The sequence below is a fragment of the Salmo salar genome, chromosome ssa18 (assembly GCF_905237065.1).
Source record: "Salmo salar chromosome ssa18, Ssal_v3.1, whole genome shotgun sequence".
Classification (NCBI taxonomy): Eukaryota; Metazoa; Chordata; class Actinopteri; order Salmoniformes; family Salmonidae; genus Salmo; species Salmo salar.
Genome location: NC_059459.1, coordinates 83,277,706 through 83,305,683, shown reverse-complemented (window position 1 = coordinate 83,305,683; position 27,978 = coordinate 83,277,706). Strand labels below are relative to the sequence as shown.

The 27,978-nt window shown below is 39.8% G+C and overlaps 2 protein-coding genes across 3 annotated transcripts in view; both read right to left on the bottom strand.

The window, feature by feature from the left end:
- Positions 1-1,329, bottom strand: part of LOC106578034 (basement membrane-specific heparan sulfate proteoglycan core protein) — a 74,150-nt gene extending 72,821 nt beyond the window's left edge. The window contains exon 1 of one of the 2 annotated variants that reach the window (XM_045701737.1): positions 1,115-1,329. In XM_045701737.1, coding sequence (XP_045557693.1) covers positions 1,115-1,145 — 31 coding nt within the window. In that variant the 5' untranslated portion in view covers positions 1,146-1,329. The remainder of the gene's footprint in view (positions 1-1,114) is intronic. The other variant, XM_045701738.1, reaches the window with a different exon arrangement.
- A 463-nt stretch (positions 1,330-1,792) lies between these two features.
- LOC123728677 (hemicentin-2) lies at positions 1,793-27,420 on the bottom strand. The gene is made up of 10 exons (XM_045700623.1): positions 27,364-27,420; positions 19,771-19,815; positions 19,348-19,620; positions 18,943-19,227; positions 17,732-17,995; positions 5,282-5,557; positions 4,352-4,456; positions 3,843-3,971; positions 3,644-3,760; positions 1,793-3,480 (listed from the first exon to the last, which is right to left on the bottom strand). Exons 1-10 carry the CDS (start codon positions 27,392-27,394, stop codon positions 3,401-3,403), a joined length of 1,605 nt encoding a protein of 534 aa, XP_045556579.1. The 5' UTR covers positions 27,395-27,420; the 3' UTR covers positions 1,793-3,400.
- Between the last annotated feature and the right edge of the window lie 558 nt (positions 27,421-27,978).

The window sequence follows — 27,978 nt, the reverse complement described above, 5'->3', positions numbered from 1 at the left end:
GTTCTGGATACAGAGAAAGTACAGAGACCAAAAACCACCACTCAATAATCTCTTAGTACAGTTTACTATAACTGTAGTGACGGAACTCTCAACCATTTACAATAATCACAACTTGATACTAGAACACATCCAACAAATATAGCATTTTGCATTCATTGTCATTGACAGCACATTTAGCAACCACTGAGTTAGCGCTACTCTGTAGTTCCTGAGTCGTGACCTGGTTAAATGCACACCACACCACCACACCATCTGCTATACAAGCCCAGGTTCTCACAGAGATTCAACATCAATGTAGGATGGTCACTCACTCGCACATCACTTACAGGTGTAGAATCTTAATTTGACCTATATTTTCAGTGCAAAATAAACAGGATTTGATAAACTAGTCAAATGTTGCTTGATTGGTTGTTAGGCTATTAGCAGGCCAAAAGTAGGCTACATGAAAAGTGCAATACTGTTAAAGCTGCAATATGTAACTTTTTGAGCGACCCGACAAAAGTAAGATAGAAATGTGAGTTATAGATCAGTCATTCCCATTGAAAGCAAGTATTAGAAGTGGTGGATCTGTTCTATGTGCATTTTTTCTATACTTTCTGTTTTTGAATTTAGTTTTTGTATATTTTACTTTTGGTTTGGTACACCAGCTTCAAACAGCTGAGAATACAACATTTCTGCTTATGGAATATATATTTTCAAAGCGGTTTAGATGGTCCAATGATTCTCTACACTATACTTGATTCTTTTCTCACAAAAACTGAAATTAGGCTAAATATAAGCGTTTTAGCAACCAGGACATGACAGAACATTTCTGAAGTCCATATTTAATCTATTATTGTGGGTTTTCAGTTAATTCATGTAAATCACAAAGCCCATCTGCATCTCCTGTGGTGCAGGAAAATTCTCAGCAACAAAAGTGTGATCAAATTAAGATCCTGCATATGTAGCCCTACACTATATTTTATGCAATCCCATTTCAGTGCATTCACTAAGCATTTGCAATGTTTTCTAAATAAGAGATAAAAACACCCTTAAAAAAGCTAAAACATGAAACTGTCTAAATTTACATCAGGTAATTAGTGTTCATACACAAACACACTCACTCAGTACTTACAGAGTAACACACAGAGCAAGGTGTGTTCCATTCTGTCCTGACGATGATCTCTGAACTACAGTCTTCTGACTGCTCTACCTCCTATATGACGACAGATCGATTAGTTCACGTCTCTTTACCGACACACAGAGAAATAGAGAGAGAAGAATTCTACAGAATGTACAAAGACTGCAGGAAAAAAAAGGGTAGCAGTTAAAGCCGTGTTTATTTTTTGACAAACTTCTGCTTATGGTTAGCTACATTGCCTCACTGGTTCCTTCCTCATTATTGGAAGAAAGTAGGATGGAACGAGAATAGAGACCTGAGATGAGTTGAGAGTTTGTGGTTTGATATAAGAATGTGGAGAAGTGTGTTACATTTGCATAGATAGATAGATGTGGCAGTATGACTTTGATGGGTTATTTATGGTTGTGTTTTAATTTGTTTGTTTATGTGATCAGTCTAATTGATTACGAATTGTGCACGTGTACGTGTGTGGTTTGTGTGTAGGTGTGTGGTTTGTGTGCATGTGTGTGTGGTTTGTGTGTGTGTGTGTGTGTGTGTGTGTGTGTGGTTTGTGTGCATGTGTGTGTGGTTTGTGTGTACTGTATGTATGTGTGTGTGTACAACAGAGGAATAGCTGTGGGGAGTTCATTACCACAGACCAAAGATGGGAGGTGTTTCAAAGCTGAAACTGGGTTTCCAGGATAAAGTGTTAAGTTTAATTTTTATTCACATATTTGCATTGTTGTGCTGAATACATGAATCCAAACATTTTAGCATTTTCCCATTTTTTTCAACAATTTACCTCTAAATATATGAAAGTGTAGAGTGTAGAGTGTGTGACACACGTACAATATGTGAAGACGCGAACATAAATAGAGAGAGAAAGGTTACAGGGGAAAAGCAGTCAGACTTCTCCTTTAGTGGGTATAGCCAGGTAAACATCTGGGGTTTCTTATCTCCCCCTTCAGGGACAGGCCTGTAACTACTCCACATTCTAGTGGATCACAATATAGAAACTAATATGGTCATTGGTCACATAGCAACAGCATAAGCCCTCAGTCTACTGGGTCTGCCCTCTTATTCCTTCCTCTCTCTATCTCATCATAATAGTACAGACATGGAACACTTCTGTATGGGTTCATATCAGTACAAGTCAATCTGAATGTGGTTTACAGAAGACTGACAGCACTATGGTGCATAGAGATTTAGTTAGAAAGTGTTGCTTTACATAATAATAAATGTATAGAAATGTTTAAGATGTAAATGCATTGTTTCAACTCAGAAATACAGAGAGTAAAATGAATATGTCCTTAAATCAAGTTATTTCAAAGCAATACAATGATGTGGGAAATCACCACTTATTATTAGATATATGAGAATGAATACAAAATACATCACATCTTCTCCATTTTAAGTTCCACAGTGGAACATTCATCTGGCTCCTTTAACAACTACTGAAATTATTTTACAGCACTTACATGTTAAAAATGTATATCTGCTGTAAAACATGATTTTTTTTACAATATATTTAGTAGACAGTATTTCAAAATAAATATAAGTAAGTTAATTTTAAAGGTAGACTCAGTGATATGACAGATGCAGAAAAAAAAAATAGTGGTTAAATTTCCACAACAAGTAAGAGTGTTGAAGCTTGAGGCTCAACTTCTCTGCTGTTTAGATCCTGTGGCTACGACACTGAACAGCGTGAAGTGAACCCGTGCATATGCGCAGGTACAGTACTTTCAATATCTGCGATGCTACTTGTGGCAACGTCATTTCGCTGAGTCTTCCTTTAATATAAAAATAAGCATTAAAGCTGCATTATGTAAATATACATTTTTAATAACAAACTATAGCTACGTGTTCCAACTCAACTGTTAGAGTAGGTCGGCCAATCAAGAATAAACACATATTTAGTATTTTCAATTCAAATTAAAAACTGAGAAGTTTCAAATACTATATACTCTATTCCCACCCGCATGTAAAAGCATGACATTATGTAAAATACAACACACAAAAAATGCTACTTTTAAACAAAAACAGGCACTACACTCTTGTTTTATTAACAAACTGAAATAAAGACAGGTAAGTGTAATATTTCATGAAAATCAACATCAACAATACAAAGGAAAGCATACAAGCCAGCAAAAGCTGAGAACCTCAACTTAGAAACTCATAATATTCAGCATTTGTGAAATTCCATTCAGTGATATTAAACTCAGTAAACACTATCATATATCAACGGTAAAACCTTAACAATCATAAAAGTGGTTGTTCAGCTTACAGTTCATACTGTAATGATCACACTGATGATTCGTTCTGTTCAATGACATCATCACATGGTATCTGGTCTTGAGGAGATGTGACTGTTGAACACAAACCTACAGGAATATAATGGATGGAAAGTAGCACTAGAGTTAAACTGATCCAACTGCTCTTTCAACTGTACACAGCTATACAATGTAAACAATCAGAGAGCATGACATAAAGGAGATAATCAAGCTGGATAAGCTGATTGTAAATACGCTGAAAGAAAGTTCTCACCTCGAGCCCTGCAGCATTTCACCGTCAGCACGATGGACACCAGTAGAAATGGAGACATCACCAGTAGAAAACACAGCAGCCTGGTCAGAGAGATGGAGACAACGGAACCTGGAGGGACTAGAAAAACACATGTTTTACCATCAAGACAAATGAACACAAACACTGCTCTTTTCACATGCACACATACTGCTCTTCTGACCTCTCACTGTCACCCAGGTCTCTGGTGATTCTCCTTGACCAGATTTACACTTATAGAATCCTTCATCTGACTTGGATACTGTAGGGATGGTCATCTCTCCTGTGGTCTCATTCTTGATGAGTACTCCATCTTTGTAGAAATCAGTCTTGGGGTTAGGATTTGTTTCCTGATATCTAAATGTGCAGGTGTCACGTCCTGACCATAGAAAGCTTTTATTTTCTATGGTAGAGTAGGTCAGGGTGTGACAGGGGTTTTTCTAGTTGTTATTTTCTATGTGGGGTTCTAGTTTAGTTTTTCTATGTTTGGTGATTGGTATGATTCCCAATTAGAGGCAGCTGGTAATCGTCTCTAATTGGGGATCATACTTAAGTAGCTTGTTTTTCACTTAGGGGTTTTGGTGATATTGTTTATGTGTAGTTGCTTTGTAGTCACGGTTCGTTTATTCTTTATTTGTTTTGTATTTTTCTAAACGTTTCACTTTCTAATAAATAATGTGGAACGCTACTCACGCTGCGCCTTGGTCCGATTATTCCAACAAATGTGACAACAGGTCAGAGTCACAGAGTCTCCTTCAGTCACGGGATGGACAGGACTCTCCAGGATCACATCACCAGCTGTATAACATAATATATAAATAATACTGTAAATCTAGAATCGACACTCACAGTACATCAACATCTTATGAGCTTGTACATTTTTACATTTGACATTTTAGTCATTTAGCAGATACTCTTATTCAGAGTAAATTATAGTTAGTGCATTTATCTTCAGATAACTAGGTGGGACAACCACATTTATCAGTCAAAAATTAGTAAGTACATTTTTCTTCAGTAAAGTATTTATCAGGAAAGCTGGTGCTAACGGGGGAGAAAAATCAAGTGTGACTGTTAGTTCAGATCTTTGGGGGTGGGGGGGGGGTTTATGAGATGCAGTCATTCAGTTACAGAATTTAAAAACAAATCATACGTACCTGTAAAAAATAAAGTTAATGTTGTACAGTGGGAAGAAAATCCACGGTGATATTGACAGCATTACTGTACTCCCCTGACTAACAAAATAGCAGCCATTTATCATTAAACTGTTTTAGACTCACCAGTAATGTTGATCTGGACTGGGTCACTGTACAGGGTGTAGTAGACTGGGTCTCCTCTCCCAGCTCTGCACCAGTACTATCCTCCATCAGAGACACTGACCCAGCTGAGTGTGTAGGAGTATCCAGAGGTTGTGGTTACTGGTGTAGAGTCTGGTCTGTGTCTGTACCAGTAAAACTACCATCCAGAAGACTCTACAGTACAGCTCAGTGTCACACTGTCTCCTGTGAATATGTTCTCTTTGTCTGAAGTCAGTGTGGTCTTTGGCTGATAATCTGTTGGTATTTCAATGGGTTTGAGTGATAAGATAACAACAACAACAACAACAACAACAACTAAAGTTCTCACTATTCACAGTAACAGTAACAGCATCACTGATGGATGAAGATGTGGGTCTGGATCTTCTCTCTCCCTGACACCAGTAGAGACCCTGGTCAGACTCAGTAACTCTACTGATGGTGGATCTAGTATTAAGGTATTTATACTGGGACAAGCTAATCTCACTGTTGTCTTTGTACCATTTATAGCTCCAGTCACTGTAAGACCCAGCTGAACACGTCAGAGTGACTGTTTCTCCGGTGTACACAGGGTTTGGATTTACGGTCACTGTAGTTTCAGGCAGAGCTGAGAGAAAAGAGCACTGAATATCAAAACAGAGATGTGTTGATACAGGGGAGACAGATGGACATCTGCGTATTAGATGAAAGAGGGGTTGAGGTCAGGAGGTGAGGACAGATTCTCCATTCAAACAGTTTTAGAAAATTCAGAGTGTTTTCTATCCAAATCTGGTAATAATATGCATATCCTAGCTTCTGAGTTGGTGTAGGAGGCAGTTAAAAATGGGCACATATTTTTTTCAAAATTCTCAATACTGCCCCCTAGCCCCAACAGGTTAAGAGAGTAATAAATGTTTGGAATCCTGTTACCCTCTTTATTAGCTTCCTGTAGAGCCATAAAATGTAAGGATTGGAGAGAAAGGGGAGTGTCTTAAGTAGGATGCATATAAATTGTGAAGTCTGAAATCTTTAGCTGTTTGTTTTCAGCTGTACAGAACCTTTGAGGAATGATTAAACTTGGTTAAAGCTTCTCTAGTGTCCGTGAGTTATTTACTCTGAAAAATTAGAACCTAACAGTTGGCGTTGTCGGCAGGATTCACCACGATTTTTAATCAAACCAAAGAGTCCAGATCAGTGGAACAGGAGCCGGCACAGCAAATAAGGTAGGCAAGTTCCTACACCTGTTACCACTCATTTTGACATCTTTTGAAGATGAGAATCGTAGGCTGAATAATTATAGAATACGGACTTAGGAAGCCTGAGTTTAATTCTATAGGCCCATTGTGGAAACGACCGGTCGTAAATATATGGTGTAGGGTATGTTCCATAAGGATAGGTCCCGAGTGGGGGTAATTCTCTGCGAGATCCATAGCGCTAGGCTAAATATGGTGAAGGGTTGGTTCCCAAGTGGAGGTTTTTCTCTGCGAGAGCCAGGCTAATATACGTGAAGGGTAGGTTCCTCTAAGATAGGTCCTAGGTGGAGGTTTTTCTCTGCGAGAGCCAGGCTAATATACATGAAGGGTAGGTTCCTCTAAGATAGGTCCCAAGTGGAGGTTTTTCTCTGCGAGAGCCAGGCTAATATACGTGAAGGGTAGGTTCCTCTAAGATAGGTCCCAAGTGGAGGTTTTTCTCTGTGAGAGCCAGGCTAATATACATGAAGGGTAGGTTCCATATAGGATAGGTCCCTGGTGGGGGTATTCCCCTGCGAGATCTGTAAAAAGGACAAAAATCCCTGTTGCAGTGAGTTTTAAGACAAGAGTTCTAGAAGATAGTGAGTTAAAAAACAAAAAGAAAGATAGGATAATCGAACACTGTTTGGTTTACCTGTAGTAGCAGTATCAATATGGATGTTAGTTTATGCCCTATGGGGAGAGGGCGCGGTGAGAGATGTGGGTTATCAATAATAGTGATATTTGAGGAAGTATTGGAATAGGACATACAGTCCTGTCCGTATTCTCCAGTAATAAATTCGCAGATGCTATGGTATCGGTTCTAATACAAGGTATTAAGTGCCACGACCAATTAATTATTACCCGGGGAAAGTGTTTAGTGCTATCTTAGAAAACAGTTAATAGAAGGTGTGTATTATAGACGGGAGTGAAGAAATCTAAGATACCCTGGACACCGTCGGGAGTGTTTAGGGAATAATAACTAGTGATACGGAGGCAAACTGACCCGTTTCTCCCTGTAATATAGAGATAGCCGAATTTAATAAAGCAATGGAGGCGCAAAAAGAATCCCACGAGCAGTCTACCAATTCAGCTGGAATATGGAAAAAAAGTTGCAAATTGGACAACATTTTCCAGCTGACGGAGAATTAAAATCAAATAAAGAATTCAGGGAGGCCATTATGACTTGGCACAAGGACATAAAACCAGAATCAAAAGCTCAATATATCTTCGTTTTGATGTCAGCATTCTATCAACGGAAAATGCTTAATGCTAAACCCATAAAGTGTGACACCAGTTCTTTACTACAGAAGGCCTGGTAACGGGAGTGTATTGATAAAATTTGCACTTCTGCTTTGATGACGGGGTTGAACCCTGTGATCAAAAAGGTAATTGCAGGGGTAGTAGATTTAATTCGAGACGATGTTTTGAGAGTGGAATATGACTCCGCTCACCTCGCAGACGTGCGAGAGGTTAATAGGACCATAGAGAAAAGCACTGAATATAGTTTCAATGGCCAAGATAAAACTAAGAAACGTAGCGAAAAAGCATCAAAACGTAGGGAATTAGATGTGGGAGTGTAAAGTGGGTAAGGAGCCTGCTATATTCGGAGAAAATGTTGCCAGGCAAGCATGTGCATCATTTTCAAAAGAGCAACAACAAATCCTCCGGAAAGTAGAAGGAATGGAACTTTCACCTGACGGTGTATAGTCTCTGTTCGATCGATAATTGGTACATAGAGATTACAGTTTCTATGTGAATGAAGATGTATGAGATAATGTTATACCGAACTATTTAGTAAAGGCCAGGGATTAAATCTTGCGGAATACCTACGATGAGAAATTGTCTAAATTTCCAACAGGAAAAAGTATTTTGGGTTGAAGATATTAGGCGAAATGCCAAGGGAATGGATTCTGGAGGTAACACATTTAAATTATATGACCGAACACTCATTGCAAATGCAGAAGGCCTTAGGGTTTGTCTAAATAATTAGACAGTTTATGTGGTTTTATTTATAAAAACATTTACATTTGATGTCATCTTATTCTGGAATGGGATTCTAGAATGGACGAAAGGGTGGAGGGGTCACGAGGAATTAGAGAGGAATTAGCATTAGGGTACCAAACCTAAAATGAGCTTACATTTTTTTTATATGGTATGATGTTATGGAGAATCATGGGGAAAAGGAGACCAGTGAAACGTTAGACTCTGTGGAGAGATACCATCGCCGTGTTGTGGGATTTATTGGAAGGAGTCTTTTCAATTCACTAAAAATGGGTATGCAGGAGGATGAAATGTTTTGAAGAGGTATTTAAATGGTTTCCGAAGGACAGGGAAAGAAAAGGAGAGGAAACATTTTAATGGTGACGAAAGCCCTGAATATTAAAAATTCCTAATGAAGAAGGATCAACTTCATTAGGAATTAAATAGAAGAGGGGTTTCAGCATAAAAATCATGAGAAACACCATTCTCTATCCAAATTGTACAATTACTTTAGGAGATTATTATTATTTCTGTAGGGAGTTATAAAGAGTTGTAATTCTAAATAGTTTATTTTTGATTTAACATGTATTTTTTAATCACGTGTTTGAAAGGGGTAAATGACCAGTTCCCTGAGGTCCTGGTCTTTGGGGAACTTATACAGTGGTACTGTGTTCAGGCTGCATATAGAAGGGAAAATATATGTTAATAAGGGATAACAGGAACTGTGAAATGTGTATTGCTATCTTCATAATCTGGTAACCATCCTAGAGGTCACCAGTAGAATAAGGGAGTTCGGACTCATTTTGAAAATGTAATTTTTTTATCAGTAACATTATGTTATGTTTTTTTTACATTTGTCTTAGAGATGGGATAAAGGAAAGATTAATGTCATAATTCATCATATAGTCAATGTTTGTCTAGTTCCTGAAACAGAAATGTAATGAACTTAACTGTTGTTATGATCTGTTTTTTTTTCAGGTTATCATGGAAGGTGACGTCAGATCATGTTTCAATGCATGGTAGAAATAATTTGACCATAGACAGTGTGTGTTAACCTCAAAACCCTCCCTAACCGGCTGAAGAAAAAGCGACAAAGGTGTGCTATGAGAGACAATGACTTTTACCACTCCTATCTGAGTCCAAGCCATAAACCAGGGCCGGAGTGCTGAGTGAGAGTGGAGAGAGAACAAGCTCAGGTGAGAGACTCGTGTATGTGGGGGAAACGGAAGTATCTAATTGGATATTAAAATCGGACATTATCAAGGGCCATGATATGTGACAGTCAAAAGTTACATGAGCCGTTGGGAAAATGAACTGTAAACGATATCTGAAGAAGACACGCTAGAATGATAAGTGCCGGGTGAAGGACAAGGGGAGGGGGGTATACGCCCTGCTAATACGCCCTGCTAACTATTTAAACTGAAAATGCATTGAGATACTGATTTTACTTTACCAGGTCACTCATGACAGGAAAACAGGGACAAAGGGAATGAGAAGAGTTATAAAAGGTTATAAATGTGTGTTCTGACAGGGATGATATGTGCGGAGTTGATAAACTGGAATTTGAGCCTTAGTCTCAAAGTAAGCACTTAGGTCAGTCATTCAAAATTCGGTTTGGATAAGTAATAAAACGTTTTCGTTGTGATTGGAATACTGCGAGAGAGAATGGATAAAGCACAACGAGGAGCTGGGGCACAGCTAACAGTTACGTGGCCGAGAGAGTTTCCAGAAACGTATCTCTAAGTGTCATCGTGAGGGGAGGTAATTTGTGTGGGAGACTCAATGGATGATAGTTTGGGACTAACATGAAAGTTTTTTTATTTTACCCTGTATTAAGAGTTTTTACATTAGATCGCATCAGTGAGTGGTGCTGAGTTATTAAACATGTACTTTGTTTAATAATGTTGGTGGTTAGAGACCAAAGGATAAACTGGGAAGCAGGTAGGGCGTATCTGAAAGTCCATTCCTAGACTTATCAGTAAAACACGAAGACCATAGGAGACAAATTCCGAGCAATAGCTATTCTCATAGCAGTGTCTGTAGGGACAGTAACAGAAGGAGCAGTAGTAGAAGCGTAGAATGCTAGATTAATAGAATGAAATTGGACTACTGCGCAAATGAGGGGTATTGTGAGACTATAGTCATGGGTCATGTTGGAAGTAGCAATGGTTACTTTTGTAGCATTGTTGGGATATCCCTTTATGACGACTCATGTCACATGGATTGGTTATTGGTAACTGGGGGACCGATGGGAGGACAGAGGATGCTGTTATTCAAATATCACAAATGATGTTGTCAGGAAATAACCCATGTGTTGCAGTGTGCATATCCTCAGGCGGAACCAAGATATAACCATGGCCTGAATTCTGGAGATTGAGTGTACATCAAGAGACACCAGGCGGGGGTGTTGGAACAGCATTGATTTGAGAGACACACCACTTCGAACAACACCTGCAGTGGTTAAGATCGTCATGTCTCTCCTTGGGGGGTGCATAGTTCTCACGTGAAGTGAGGTCCAACTGCATAATGGGTGAGTGAAGACACCATGACACAGGAAGCAGAGCGAGAGAGAGACTAGATTCCTCTGTAAGACACAGATGGTTGAGTCTGGAAACTACTATAAACATCATAGTTGGTTTGGGGTTTAGCTGCTTTATGGTTAATGCATCATATGATAGAGGATAGAGGGGTAATTGTACAGTGAACAAAATGTTTAAGGCATTGATGTAAAAGCAGATACAGTGCTGAGTTCCCTCAAGAGGATGGAACGGGAATTAGAGATACGCACTTGCATATCAGGTGTCGTGCCTATCAGGTGAAATGGAGAAGATGGGGAACAAAGTGAAAATAACATGACTTGGGAACACTTCTCGGAACCTGAGGCCTAAAGGGGAAGACTGGGTGAAAGCATGAGGAAGCTTTTTAGAGCTTTCATTTTTGTGGAACCCAGCAGGAAATGATCTTGGAGGCATAGAGTCAGGTGAAGAGAGAGTGGGAATTGTCATGGTTTCCATGCACATATAAATATGCATAGATAATCACATTGTTAATACTGTTATGTTTTATGTATTTTTTTTGCTTTCCAAGTATTGTGCTATTGCTCTCTTAGGAACAGAAGGGGAAAGTGCAGAAACCACAGCCGCTCCATCTGACATATAACAAGACCGCAGATTCAGCTGGAATGGCATTTTGTTATGGGATGATAGATGGGAATACAATTGCGTGATCATAGTACAGAGGCCATAAGTCTCTTACATATGTAAACTTTGCGGTGACTGGTTGTTCATTGTTTGTTCATTTATTTGTTTGTTTAATTCATGTTTTATAATCATTTGTTAGCTTTTTTTATTCATGTTTTATTATCATTGTTTATACATTTAAGTAATTTCCAAGTTTATGTAAAGTGAACATTAGGATGCTATTGTTCAAGAGGAAGGACTGTTGGGATCGGCTAAACTTTGAACATTGAGATATTAAATGAATGATAGGAAATGAAAGAGACTGGGTTAAGTCTGAAATGTTTCGCTGTCTGTTTTCAGCTGTACAGAACCTTTGGGGAATGATTAAACTTGGTTAAAGCTTCTCTAGTGTCCGTGAGTTATTTACTCTGAAAAATAAGAACCTAACAGTGGTTTTGGAAAGTTCATTATAGGTGTATGTTGAATTTAAAGATAGAATAGTTAGTTGCTACATCCACTTTTGATTTTATAAATGAATGATATAATGTATACCGGTATTGATTCTTGAAGAATATAATCTGGTTTTACTCCAATGTTTGTAAACAATGTAAATGTAAACAAACAATGTAAAGCCTCAAAACAATGTTAAAACTATCATTTGTTTATGGATCATTCTACAGAAGTGGTGCACATTGGGGCTTTACATTTGTTTTCTAATTTGTATCCTATTTTTCCCAACTTTCAACACACGTCTTCCAACATCTGTCAGATAGACATATATTCTTCTCACACACTTTGTTTCTATTGCATACCTGAATTCCTTACCACCACACTAAACTGGTCTCTACAGAAACATAGTGAAATAGAAGCAGTAAAGGATCACCATGCACAGTAGTGGTCATTTTGATTAACCTATTACAGATTCATTTTAGAAACTGTATTTGCATACCAAATTAACTAAATAATAAAAACATGATTTTTAACCAATTTTCAAAACCTTTAAATTGAATTTAGAGAAATATAATCTCTACTGTTCTTTGTAAAATGTTCAATGTTGATTGTATTCATCTGGAACTTGTTGATTGATTTAATTACTTATGCATCTAATTAATTATGTTGTTAGATGTTTAATTATCACTTTTCCTTTCATTATTTTGGCAAAATAGCAGGTGTTTTGGTGTAAGGTTTCAAAAATAGAGAAAGCTAGATGTATAAAACTCATTTTACCATAAACATTGCCATTGACGACTTCCACCATTTAAAGTAGTCAACTGGGTGGGGATTTCTATGGTTTGGGAGTGATCAGCCAATGATCAGAGAGTATTGTCTTCCTCCAATTGGGTTGCCTCATAGAGAAAATTAGAGGACTCTAGTGCCCAAAAGCATGTTTTAGCATGGGCAGCACTATTGAGGACTTTCACAATTTTTAAATATTCAACTGGGTTGGACTTCCGATGGGTTACGAAAGGATCTTTATACCTGTCAAAACACACTAGGTGGCAGTGTACACCCTTTCAATTTGTTTGCCAACTGATAGAAGTAGTAGAAGAAGACAGTTGATGATTTCTAAATGGAGATGGCCTCAATGAAGTTGCCCATGCTCTCATAGATGCCATAATGGGACATACAGGTAGACAATGAGGCAATGTCTATCTAAGTCCATGGGTTACCTATGGTTTATAAACCAAGTTTAAGACCAGAACATTGGTCCCAATATCCAGAACCAGTGAATTGAGACGATAACAAGTTAAAGACCAAATGTATGTGTTTTTGAGTGTTCTCAAGACCAAGTCCACTAGATCCCGAGTGGTCTCGAGACCAAGACCACTCGTCCCAAGTGGTCTCAAGACCAAGACCACTGGATCCCGAGTGGTCTCAAGACCAAGTCCACTAGATCCTGAGTGGTCTCAAGACCAAGTCCACTAGATCCCGAGTGGTCTCAAGACCCCTAGATCCCAAGTTGTCTCAAGACCAAGTCTACTAGATCCCGAGTGGTCTCACGACCAAGACCACTAGATCCCAAGTTGTCTCAAGACCAAGTCTACTAGATCCCGAGTGGTCCCAAGACCAAGACCACTAGATCCCGAGTCCTTGGGCCCTTTCTTCAATCGTAAGAAACTCAAGTAGAGTAAACTTGAGTACAGTACAGTAGAACACAATACAGTACAGTACCGTAGAGCACAGTAGAGGACAGTAAAGTAGGGTACAGTAGAGTGGGGTACAGTACAGTAAAGCACAATACAGTTGAACAAGTAGGGTACAGCTCAGTAGAGCACAGGTGAGCACAGTACATTCGGGGCGGCAGGTAGCCTAGTGGTTGGAGCGTTGGACTAGTAACCGAAATGTTGCAAGATCGAATCCCCTAGATGACAAGGTAAAAATCTTTTCCCTGAATAAGACAGTTAACCCAATGTTCCAAGGCCGTCACTGAAAATAACAATTTGTTCTTAACTGACTTGCCTAGTTAAATAAAGGTATAAAAAGAAGAAAAAAATGGAGTAGGGTACAGTTCAGTAGAGTACAGTACAGTAGAGCACAGTACAGTAGAGTAGGGTACAGTAAAGTAGAGAAGGATACAGTAGAGTACAGTACAGTACAATAGAGTGTGGTAGAGTTCAGAAGAGAAGGGTACAGTACAGTAGAGTACAGTACAATAGAGTAGGGTAGAGTTCAGTAGAGCACAGTACAATAGAGTAGGGTACAGTTCAGTAGTGCACAGTACAATAGAGTAGGGTACAGCTCAGTAGAGCACAGTACAATAGAGTAGTGTACAGTTCAGTAGAGCACAGTGCAATAGAGTAGGGTCCAGCTCAGTAGAGCACAGTACAATAGAGTAGTGTACAGTTCATTAGAGTACAGTACAATCGAGTCGGGTACAGTTCATTAGAGCACTGTACAGTAGAGTAGGGTAGAGTAGGGAATTGTACAGTAGAGCTCAGTACATTAGAGTAGGGTACAGTACAGTAGAGTACAGTAGGGTAGGGTACAGTCAGTAGAGTACAGTGCAGTAGAGTAGGGTACAGTTCAGTAGAGCACATGCAATAGAGTAGGGTCCAGTTCAGTAGAGCATAGTACAAGAGTTGGGTACAGTACAGTAGAGCAGGGTACAGTACAATAGAACACAGTACGAAATAGTAGTGTCCAGTTCAGTAGAGCACAGTGCAAAACATTCAATTAGAGTACAGTAGAGTACAGTTCAGAAGAGCACAGTACAATAGAGTAGGGTGCAGTACAGTAGAGTAGGGTACAGTACAATAGAGCACAGTACAATAGAGTAATGTACAGTTCAGTAGAGCACCGTGCAAAACATTCAAATAGAGTACAGTAGAGTACAGTTCAGAAGAGCACAGTACAATAGAGTAGGGTACAGTACAGTGGAGTAGGGTACAGTTCAGTAGAACACAGTACAATAGAGAAGGGGACAGTACAGTAGGGTAATGTACAATAGAGTACAGTACAATAGAGTATTGTAAAGTTCAGTAGAGCACAGTACAATAGAGTAGGGTAAAGGTCAGTAGAGCACAGTACTAAAGAGTAGGGTACAGTACAGTAGAGTACAGTAGAGTAGGGTACAGTTCAGTAGAGCACAGTGCAATAGAGTAGGGTATAGTTCAGTAGAGCTCAGTAGAGTAGGGTGCAGTACAGTAGAGTACAGTACAGTAGAGTAGAGTACAGTACAATAGAGTAGGGTATAGTTCATTTGAGCACAGTACAATAGAGAAGGGTACAGTACAGTAGAGCACTGTGCAATAGAGTAGGGTAAAGTACAATAGAGAACAGTACACTATAGTAGGGTACAGTTCAGTAGAGCACAGTACAACAGAGTAGGGTACATTTCAGTAGACTACAGTACAATAGAGTAGGGTACAGTTCAGCCGAACACAGTGCAATACATTCAACTAGAGTACAGTAGAGTACAATACAGTAGGGTACAGTGCAATAGAGTTGGGTACAGCAGAGTAGGGTACAGTATAGTAGAGTAGGGTACTGTAGAGTAGGGACCAGTACAGCAGAGCACAGTACATTAGAGTAGGGTACAGTAGAGTAGAGTACAGTACAACAGAATAGGTTACAGTTCAGTTGAGCACAGCGAAATTGAGTAGGATACAGTTCATTTGAGTACAGTACAATAGAGTTGGGTACAGTTCAGTAGAGCTCAGTACATTAGAGTAGGGTACAGTACAGTAGAGTACAGTAGGGTAGGTACAGTACAGTACAAAAGAGTAGGGTACAATTTAGTTGAGCACATTACAATAGAGTAGGGTATAGTTCAGTAGAGCACAGTACAATAGAGTAGGGTATAGTTCAGTAGAGTACAGTACAATAGAGGTGGGTACAATTCAGTAGAGTTCAGTACAATAGGTTAGGGTAGAGCACAGTAATGCACAGTGCAATAGAGTAGGGTATAGTTCAGTAGAGCACGGTACAGTACAGTAGGGCACAGTTCAGTACAGTACAGTACAGTTGGGTACAGTTCAGTAGAGTACAGTAGAGTAGAGTACAGTACAGTAGAGCACAGTACAATAGAGCAGGGAATAGTTCAGTAGAGTACAGTACAATAGAGTAGGGTGCATTTCAGTGGAGCACAGTACAATAGAGTAGGGTACAGTTCAGTAGAGCACAGTCCAATAGAGTCGGGTACAGTTCAGTAGTGCACAGTACAACAGAGTAGGGTACAGTTCAGATGAGCACAGTGCAATAGAGAAGGGTACATTTCAGTGGAGCACAGTACAATAGAGTAGGGTACAGTTCAGTAGAGCACAGTCCAATAGAGTCGGGTACAGTTCAGTAGTGCACAGTACAACAGAGTAGGGTACAGTTCCGTAGAGCACAGGTCAGTAGAGTAGGGTACAGTACAGTAGAGTACAGTAGAGTAGAGCACAGTACAGTAGAGTACAGTACAATAGAGTAGGGAATAGTTCAGTAGAGTTCAGTAGAGTAGAGGACAATACAGTACAGCACAGTACAGTAGAGTAGGGTACAGTGCAGTAGAGCACAGTACAATAGAGTATGGTAGAGTACAGTAGAGCACAGTACAATAAAGTAGGGTACAGTTCAGTAGAGTACAATACAATAGAAGAGGGTACAGTTCAGTTGAGTACTATACAATAGAGTAGGGTACAGATCAGTTGAGCACAGTACAATAAAGTAGGGTACAGTAGAGTAGGGTACAGTAGATCACAGTACAATAGAGTAGGGTATAGTTCAGTAGTGCGCAGCACAACATAGTAGGGTAAAGTTCACTAGAACACAGTACAATAGAGTAGGGTACAGTTCAGTAGGATACAGTACAACAGAGCATGGTGTTTGCAACGCCAGGGGTTGTGGGTTCGATTCCCACGGGGGGCCAGCACAGGAAAATAATTATATGAAATGTATGCATTCACTACTGTAAGTCGCTCTGGATAAGAGCGTCTGCTAAATGACTAAAATGTAAAAAAAAAAATGTAAAAATGAGTAGGGTACAGTAGAGAAGGGTACAGTACAATAGAATAAAGTACAGTAGAGTAGGGTACCGTTTGTAGTGCGCAGCACAACAGAGTAGGGTACAGTACAGTAGAGTACAGTACAATAGACTAGGGTACAGTTCTGTAGAACACAGTACAATAGAGTAGAGTACAGTTCAGTTGAGCACAGTACAATAGAGTAGGGTACAGTTCAGTTGAGCACAGTACAATAGAGTAGGGTACAGTGGGGTAGGGTACAGTACAGTAGAGCACAGTACAATAGAGTAGGGTACAGTACAGTAGAGCACAGTACAATAGAGTAGGGTACAGTTCAGTAGAGCACAGTACAGTAGAGTAGGGTACAGTAGTGTACATCACAGTACAATAGAGTATGGTACAGTTCAGTAGAACACAGTACAATAAGTAGAGTACAGTAGAGTAGGGTAGTATTCAGTAGAGCACACTACAATAGAGTAGGGTACAGTTCAATAGGATACAGTATAACAGGGTAGGGTACAGTAGAGAAGGGTACAGTACAATAGAATACAGTACAATAGAGTAGGGTCCAGTTCAGTAGTGCGCAGCACAACAGAGTAGGGTACAGTACAATAGAGTAGGGTACAGTTCAATAGGATACAGTATAACAGGGTAGTGTTCAGAAGAGTAGGGTACAGTACAGTAGAGCACAGTACAATTGAGTAGGGTACAGTTCAGTAGAGCACAGCACAACAGAGTAGGGCAGTGTTCAGCACAGCACACTACAATAGAGTAGGGTACAGTTCAGTAGGGGTCAGTACAATAGAGTACAGTACAATAGAGTAGGGTAAAGTAGAGTAGGGTACTGTTCAGTAGAGCACAGTACAATAGAATAGGTTACAGTTCAGTAGAGCACAGTAAAGTAGAGTACAATAGAGTAGGGTACAGTACAGTAGAGCACAGTAGAGTAGGGTAGTGTAGAGCTCACCAGTGATGATGATGGGGAGAGCTGAGCTGTAATATGACTTCTGGGGCCGACCTCTCCTCCTCCCAACACACCTGTACTGACCAGCCTGGTCAGGGAGAGAGATGGTGATGGTTTTTCTGGTCTGAATGGGAAGCTCTTTTTTGTATCTGAACCAGCGGTACGTCCAGTCTGTGTACTCTGATATGTCACACTGCAGAGTGACTGTCTCTCCAGGGTAGAGGAGACCCTGTGGAGTGACTATCTTCAGTGAGGCCGAAGGCAGAGCTGTAGAAAGACACATGAAGTTAGTTTATTCATACATAGAATCTGCTCTATCATGATTAAATGTAGTTAGTTGATTCATACTAAACTGCAGTTTTAGAATCTGCTCTATCATGATTAAATGTAGTTAGTTGATTCATACATAGAATCTGCTCTATCATGATTAAATGTAGTTAGTTGATTCATACATAGAATCTGCTCTATCATGATTAAATGTAGTTAGTTGATTCATACATAGAATCTGCTCTATCATGATTAAATGTAGTTAGTTGATTCATACATAGAATCTGCTCTATCATGATTAAATGCAGTTGGTGCACCAATCTTTCCAAAGTATGATCACCATATTTATTTAATCGTTATATGAAATTAGAAAAAAATGACATTTACAGGTAACTGGCTAAATAAATGAACCACTTGAGTCAGTGATGGATACAACATATATTGTAAGTAGGTGCTTCCACACAGGTGTGGTTCCTGAGAATTCTTAAGCAATGAACATCCCATCATGCTTAGGGTCATATATAAAAATACTGGGCAGGCACAGTTGCCCATTGCTTTGGCTACCATGGTTATGGCCCCATAGGATGACAATACCACCCATCCACAGGGAACGAGTGGTCATTGAATGGTTTGATGAGCATGACAGCAATGTTAATCATATGCCATTGCCGTATCAGTCAACAGATCTCAACCCAATTAACCAATTAGGGGACATTTCCACCACCATCAACAAAACACCACAGACACTTAGAATCTATGACATTGAAGCTGTTCTGGTTGGAGACCCAACACCCTATTAAGACACTTTACGTTGGTGCTTCCTGTATTTTCTCACTTACCTGTATTGTTGCTACTATAACTAAGAATACTGACAAAAATACAATGATTGACTCAAAATTAATAGTGTCCATCTCTATGACAACAAAACACACTACAAAGTAACTCACCATTCACAGTGATAGTGACATGATCACTGATGATTGATGATATGGATCTGGACTGGATCTCTCCCTGACACCAGTAGAGACCCTGGTCAGACTCAGCAGCTCTACTGATGGTGAGGGTGTCTCCTGTTATAGTGTGTCTGACAGACTGGGATACTACATTATCATTCCTGTCTTTGTACCACTGATAGTTCCGGATACTGTCAGACCCTACTGAACACGTCAGAGTAACTGTCTCTCCAGGGAACACAGGGTTTGGTTCTACAGTCAGTGTAGCTTTGGGCAGAGCTGCAGAAACACACAACAGATGTTTTTAAAACAACTAAACAGCATCCTTAAAATGGTGCCCAATGTCAAGTGGTTATAAGAACGGAGGCACAGATGTGAATGAGAGATAAGATGACGTACGTGTCACTGTCAGTCTGACTGCATCACTCCATTTAGAATCCTGCTGCTGATGTGAACCCAGACAACTGTAGTCACCACTGTGGGAAAACTCAGCTACACTGATAATACATTCATGTTCTTTCTGTGGACATTGATCTGGACTGGGTGTTAACCATCTGTACTCCCAGTCAGTGACTCCTCCCCCCTGTATGTCACATCTGAGAGTGACAGACTCTCCACTGAATATCTGGGAGCTGTTGGGGTGTATGGTCAGAACAGCCTTTGCCACTCCAGCTCAAAATCAAACCAGCATGATACACATGTTATTTAGAGACACTAAAAACTCAAAATATGTTCAGCCAAAATCAGCTTTAAAAATCACAAATAAAGAAATAGGATGAAGCATTAAGAGATGGAGGCTTGATGAAGAGAACAAATATCTACCATCATCATCTTCAGAGTGTCCAGAGTTGATGTGTGTATTCAGCACTACAACAAAGAAAGTCACATTGCACCAATATTAGCTTGAAATAAATAACAACATGCCATATTCATGTTACTGATTACCACATCTGTCCTGTACTTTATTTTAAAGGTGCAATCTGTGATTTCTAATTAAATGTTTGCACATTTCAATTAATCATATCCATTAATTCTTGAAGAGTATCACTTTTAATTGCCCCATTATGGAAAAAACGAAAGATTCCACAAGTGGGAAATGACATGTTTTGAAACATTTCACGTGTGATGATATTTCGGGTGTGTTTGTAAATTCACTCTGGAGTGCCAGAGAGCGCTCAGAGTGCGCTCTGGGCGGTGGTAAATTCAGAGCAGTGTCAGATTGTCCAATCATAAATTTAGAGTGTTTCACTCTCTGAGCGTTTAGGGCGCACACGGGACGCTATAGCCGAGGAGTAGGGTTGATCCAAGAGTTCTGACCTAACAAAGGTAGTCAAGATCTCAAGCTAACAGGCTAAAGGTAGCTAGCTTGCTTCCAGATATAAATGAGAGAACACCTCACTCTGACCATTTTACTTGCCCTAGCTGAGTTGGTTATTAACCTGTCTGGGCTAGGGGGCAGTATTTTCACGTCCGGATAAAAAACGTACCCGATTGAAACTGGTTACTACTCTTGCCCAGAAATGGGAATATGCATATTATTAGTATATTTGGATAGCAAACACTCTGAAGTTTCTAAAACTGTTTGAATGGTGTCTGTGAGTATAACAGAACTCATATGGCAGGCAGAAACCTGAGAAAATTACAAGCAGGAAGTGGCCTGTCTGAGAATTTGATTCTCTATCAAAACTACAGTATCTGTGGGGTTACGTTGCACTTTCTAAGGCTTCCATTGGCTCTCTAAAGCCTTCAGAAAGTGGATTGAGCCGTCTCCTGTCTCTGGGCAGAGTATAGGATAAAGAGATTGGATATGCGCGTTCCCGCGTGCATGCAGTTTTTTCTTTTCCTCTTTGAATGAATACACTATTGTCCGGTTGGAATATTAGCGCTATTTTACGAGAAAAATACCATAAAAATTGATTTTAAACAGTGTTTGACATGCTTCTAAGTACGGTAATGGAACATTTTGACTTTTTTCGTCTCGAAATGCGCTGGCGAATTACCCTTTGGATAGTGACCTGAACGCACTAACGAAACGGAGGTATTTGGACATAACTATGGATTATTTGGAACAAAAACAATATTTCTTGTGGAAGTAGCAGTCCTGGGAGTGCATTCTGACGAAGATAAGCAAAGGTAATACAATATTTCTAATACTATTTCTGAGTTTAGTTTTTGCCGAACTTGGCGGGTGTCAAAATAGCTAGCCGTGATGGCTGAGCTATGTACTCAGAATATTGAAAAATGTGCTTTCGCCGAAAAGCTATTTTAAAATCTGACATAGCGATTGCATAAAGGAGTTCTGTATCTATAATTCTTAAAATAATTGTTATGTATTTTGTCAACGTTTATGACGAGTAATTTTGTAAATTCACCAGAAGTTTTTGGTGGGAATACACGTTCTGAACACCACACGCCAATGTAAAAAGCTGTTTTTGGATATAAATATGAACTTGATTGAACAAGACATACATGTATTGTATAACATAATGTCCTAGGAGTGTCATCTGATGAAGATCATCAAAGGTTAGTGCTTCATTTAGCTGTGTTTTGGGTTTTTGTGACATATATGCTTGTTTGGAAAATGGCTGTGTGATTATTTTGGTCGATGTACTCTCCTAGCATAATCGAATGTTTTGCTTTCACTGTAAAGCCTTTTTGAAATCGGACAATGTGGTTAGATTAACGAGAGTCTTATCTTTAAAATGGTGTAAAATAGTGTTGTTTGAAAAATTGAAATGATTGCATTTTTGAGGTTTTTGTATTTCGCGCCACGCTGTTCCACTGGCTGTTGAATAGAGTGGGACGGTCACGTCCCACCTAGCCCAGAGAAGTTAAGCTGTTTTCATGTTATCGAGAGTGTTGGTGACTGTAAATGTGCTGCTTATTTAAGCTATTTTGCCGATGTTTACTGAAACTGGCCATATGCAACAGTGTTGAGCATTCGTAAATTCATCAGTTATTCTGCGCTCTGGCACACTCAGACATTGAGTGCTCTGAAATCGGAGTAGATAGCCAGAGTGAATTTACGAACGCGCCCTTCATATGAAGTTTTCCATGTGGATTTTTTCACAGGTGATGCCTTGTAAACAGAAATGAGTCGTTAGGATGTCCCCGGAACGTCATGCAGTCGCAATGTTTTCAACTTTCATATTTGGAACAATTTGACAAACATGATTACATTGTGTTTGTTTATTTATACTGAAATTATTATTCTAGATATCCATTATTATCCCCTTGACCAAGAAATGGAAAGTAACTGTACTGAATGACTACCGACCCATAGCACTCACTTCCATCATCATGAAGTGCTTCGAGAGGCTTGTCAAAGACTACATCACCTCCTCCCTCTCTGACACACTTGACCGTCTTCAATTCGCCTACTGCCCCTACAGATCCACGGATGACGCAATTGCCATTTCACTGCACACTGCCCTCACCCACCTGGACAAGAGGAATGCATATGTCAGGACGCTGTTCATCAACTACAGTTCAGCCTTCAATACCATAGTGCTCTCTAAGCTCAAAAGAACACTCACAGCCCTGGGACTGAACTCCTCCCTGACCTGCTGCCCCCAGGTGGTTAAGGTAGGCAACAATACCTCCTCGACACGGATTTTCAACATGGGGGCCCCACAAGGGTGCGTCCTCAGTCCCCTCCTGTACTCTCTGTACACCCATGGCCTCACACAGTTCCATCTCCATCATCAAGTTCATTGACGACACGACAGAAGTAGACCTGATTACCAACAACGACGAGACAGCCTACAGGGAGGTGGTAGGCACTCTGACGGCATGGTGCCAGGAAAACAACCTCTCCCTCAAATGTTAGCAAAACAAAGGAGCTGATTGCGGACCTCAGGAGGGTTGAGGCTGGGCATGCCCCATCCTCATCAATTGGGTCGCCGTGGAGACGGTAAAAAATGTAAAGTTCCTCAGGGTACATTTCTCTGAGGAGCTGAAATGATCAAACCCCACGGACACCATGATGAGGAGTGTACGACAGCGAATCTTTATCCTCAGGAGGCTGATGAAATGTGGCCTTTTCCCGAGGGCCCTCACAGTATACTACAGGAGCACCATCAAGAGCATACTGTCGGGCTGCATTCATTTAACATGTCCTCACCTGGGATTTTGAACCAACCTTTTGGTTCACGGCATTCGGATCATCCTGCGATGCCACAAATAATTACTGATTTCACCTGTGTTCCTACAGTTAGGATTTCAAAGTAAATCTCAGCTTTGTTTAAAATACACTCAATAAAACCTATTATATTTACAATAACTAAAACCTATTATATACACAACAACTACCTTATACACACAAGTGTAAAGGAATGAATAAGAACATGTACATATAAATATATGGATGAGTGATGGCCGTGCAGCATGGGCAAGATGCAGTAGATGGTATAGAGTACAGTATATACATATGAGTTGAGTAATGTAGGGTATGTAAACATCATATAAAGTGGCATTGTTTAAAGTGACACATTTATTACATCAATTTTCCCATTATTAAAGTGGCTTGAGTTGAGTCAGTATTTTGGCAGCAGCCACTCAATGTTAGTGATGGCTGTTTAACAGTCTGATGGCCTTGAGATAGAAGCTGTTTTTCAGTCTCTCGGTCCCAGCTTCGATGCACCTGTACTGACCTCGCCTTCTGGATGGTAGCGGGGTGAACAGGCAGTGGCTCGGGTGGTTGTTGTCCTGGAGGGCAGGTAGTTTGCCCCCGGTGATGCGTTGTGCAGACCTCACTACCCTCTGGAGAGCCTTGCGGTTGTGGGCGAAGCAGTTGCCGTACCAGGCGGTGATACAACCCAACAGGATGCTCTCGATTGTGCATCTGTAAAGGTTTGTGAGTGTTTTTGGTGACAACCCAAATTCCTGCAGCCTCCTGAGGTTGAAGAGGCAAAACGTCGGTGTCCGCGACGGGGCTGGTTTTCTTTTTGTAATCCATGATTGACCGTAGACCCTGCCACATACGTCTCGTGTCTGAGCCATTGAATTGCGACTCTAGTTTGTCTCTATACTGACGCTTAGCTTGTTTGATTGCCTTGCGGAGGGAAGGCTTAGTTTGTTTTCGGTCATGTTTCCAGTCGATTTGCCATGATTGAAAGCAGTGGTTTGCGCTTTCAGTTTTGCGCGAATGCTGCCATCAATCCACGGAGTACCATTAAAACCTATTATATTTATCATAGTAATTCAGGAATAACATTTAAACAGAATAATATGCCCCACCAACATTTGACATCTAAACAGAAAACCCTCAAATTACTGAATCCAGTAAATTAAATCAATGGTGACAGAATAGTCAGATTAATTCATAACTAAAATAGCAGTGCAGATGGCATTATTTTGCAGAGATGCATTATAGGTAATTAATCTGTAGGGGACTTCTTAGAACGCTACAGACTTTGTAGTGCAGCAGAAATATCAGCGTTCCTCAAACCCAGAGGTTGTGAGTTAAATCCCAGGTGGGTTCATATTGAAAGTCAGGACTAAGTGATCATGTCGAATGTGAAGTGTATCACTTACCTAATAACCCCCATACCTTTTAATTACATCCCTTACAAAACACTTGTATTTTCACATGTGAAATAGCTGTTTTCACATGTTGAGCTGAAATGTTAACATGTGAACGTGTAGTTGTCATGAGTAGTTTCATGGTATCACATTAAAATGTATCCCCATGTTGTCATATTTATTTCATGAGATCATGTGTTGTGTGTTGACGTGCTAAAATATTTTCACATGTGTAGTTTAATATTATCACATGTGATAACAACCCTGGTGTCATGGCAAAATTCCCCATTCCATCATCTCCCCCTCATTCCTGATTGGCGTAATACATTGTCTTCAGAAAGTATTCACACCCCTTGACTTTTTCCACATGTTGTTGTGTTACAGGCTGCATTTCAAATTGATTACATTGAGATGCTTTATTCAACCCCTTTGTTATGGCAAGCCTAAATAAGTTCAGAAGTGAATTGTGCTTAACAAGTCACATAATAAGTTGCATGGACTCACTATGTGTGCAATGATAGTGTTTAACAGGATTTTTGAATGACTACCTCATCTCTGTACCCCACACAGACAATTATCTCTAAGGCCCCTCAGTCAAGAAGTACATTTCAAACACAGATTCAACCACAAGACCAGGGAGGTTTTCCAATGCCTCTCAAAGATGGGCACCTATTGGTACATGGGTTAAATAAAATAAAAAAACAGACATTGAATATCCGTTTGAGCATGGTGAAGTTAGTAATTACACTTTGGATGGTGTATCAATACACCCTGTGTCACGCCCTGACCTTAGAGAGACGTTTATTTTCCTCTAGTTTGGTTAGGTCAGGGTGTGATGTGGGGTGGGCAATCTAGTTTGTCTATTTCTTTGTGTTGAGTCGAGTATGGTTCCTAATCAGAGGCAGCTGGCTATCGTTGTCTCTGATTAGGAATCATACTTAGGCAGCCTGTTCCCCACCTGTAGTTGTGGGATCTTGTTTTTGTGTAGCTGCCTTTGAGCAGCCCCAGAATGTCACGTTGTCCTCCTGTTTTGGTGAGTTTCGGTTTCATTAAAAAAAGATGTGGAATTCCATGCACGCTGCGCCTTGGCTTATTTACGATAGGGAGTTTGACGATGGCGATCGTGACACCCTGTCACTACAAAGATACAGGTGTCCTTCCTCACTATGTTGAGGCCAATGATGACTTTAAAACAGTTACAGAGTTTAAAGGCTATGATAGGAGAAAACTGAGGATCGATCAACAATATTGCATTTACTGTGACAAAGCAATACACTTTTTGTCCAGAATACGAAGTGTTATGGTTTGGGTAAATCCAATAAAAAACATTAATAATGACTACCACTCTCCATATTTTCAAGTGGTGACTGCATCATGCTATGGGTATGCTTGTAAACGTTAAGGACTGGGGAGTTTTCAGGATCTTAAAGAAGAAGAGATAAGCACAGACAAAATCCTAGAGGAAAACCTGGTTGTTTGCTTTCCACCAGACACTGGGAGATGAATTTACCTTTCAGCAGGACAATAACCTAAAACACATATTCTGCAGCAGGTTTGTATGTATTAGGATGACTCATGTACCGGAGGCAGCTCTGCAGTGTAGTCACTATCTGGCACAGCCACAATGTCATAAAATCTGATGTTAAACCGAACCCTAACCTTAACCCTAACTTTTACCACACTGCTAACTTTATCCCTGACCCTAAATTAGGATAGAAAGTGTATTTTTGTTTTCATGTATTTTTTTTATATGTAGACAATTTAGTAATTGCAGCTGGCTCATCTAGTGGATATCGTTCAACTCTGCCTCCAGCAAAAGATTCATCCCAATAAACATCAACCTGCCGTTCTGGATACAGAGAAAGTACAGAGACCAAAATCTCAAAAACACCATTCAATCTCTTAGTACAGTTTACTATAACTGTAGTGACGGAACTCTCAACCATTTACAATAATCACAACTTGATACTAGAACACATCCAACAAATATAGCATTTTGCGTTCATTGTCATTGACAGCACATTTAGCAACCACTGAGTTAGCGCTACTCTGTAGTTCCTGAGTCGTGACCTGGTTAAATGCACACCACACTATCCAGGTCTGCATGGCATCTGCTATACAAGCTCAGGTTCTCACAGAGATTCAACATCAATGATTTGAAAAACTAGTCAAAAATGTTGCTTGATTGGTTGTTAGGCTATTAGCAGGCCAAAGTAGGCTACATGGAAAGTACAATACTGTTAAAGCTGCAATATGTAACTTCTTGAGCGACCCGACAAAAGTCACATAAAAATGTGAGTTATAGATCAGTCTTTCTCGTTGAAAGCAAGTATTAGAAGCGGTAGATCTGTTCTATGTGCACTTTTTCTAAGCTTTCCGTTTTTAGTTTAGTTTTTGTATATTTTACTTTTGGTTTTGTACACCAGCTTCAAACAGCTGAGAATACAACATTTCTGCTTATGGAAAATATATTTTCAAAGCGGTTTAGATGGTACAATGATTATCTACACTATACTTGCTTCTTTTCACACAAACTGAAATTAGGCTAAATATTAGCATTTTAGCAACCAGGACATGGCGGAACATTTCTGTAGTGCATCTTTAATCTATTATCGTGGGTTTTCAGTTCATTCATGTAAATCACAAAGCTCATCTGCATCTCCTGTGGTGCAGGAAAATTCTCAGCAACAAAAGTGTGATCAAATTAAGATCCTGCATATGTAGACCTACTCCGTATTTGCTGCAATCCCACTTTAGTGCCATTTACTAAGCATTTACACTGTTTTCTCAATAAGAGATAAAAACACCCCTAAAAAAGCTAAAGCATGAAACTGTCTTAATTTACATCAGGTAATTAGTGTTCATACATAAACACACTCACTCAGTACTTACAGAGTAACACACAGAGCAAGGTGGGCTCCATTCTGTCCTGACGAAGATCTCTGAACTACAGTTCTTCTGACAAACCCCTCTACTTCCTATATGACGACAGATTGATTAGTTCACGTCTCTTTACCGACACACAGAGAAATAGAGAGAGAAGAATTCTACAGAATGTACAAAGACTGCAGGAAAAAAAGGGTAGCAGTTAAAGCCGTGTTTATTTTTTGACAATCTTCTGCTTATGGTTAGCTACATTGCCTCACTGGTTCCTTCCTCATTATTGGAAGAAAGTAGAATGAAATGAGAATAGAGACCTCAGATGAGTGTGGAGAAGTGTGTCACATTTGCATAGATAGATAGATTTGACAGTATGACTTTGATGGGTTATTTATGGTTGTGTTTTAATTTGTTTGTTTATGTGATCAGTCTAATTGATCACGAATTTTGCACGTGTACATGTGTGTGGTTTGTGTGCATGTGTGTGTGTGTACTGTATGTGTGTGTGTACAACAGAGGAATAGCTGTGGGGAGTTCATTACCACAGACCAAAGATGGGAGGTGTTTCAAAGCTGTAACTGGGTTTCCAGGATAAAGTGTTATTTTAATTTTTATTCACATATTTGC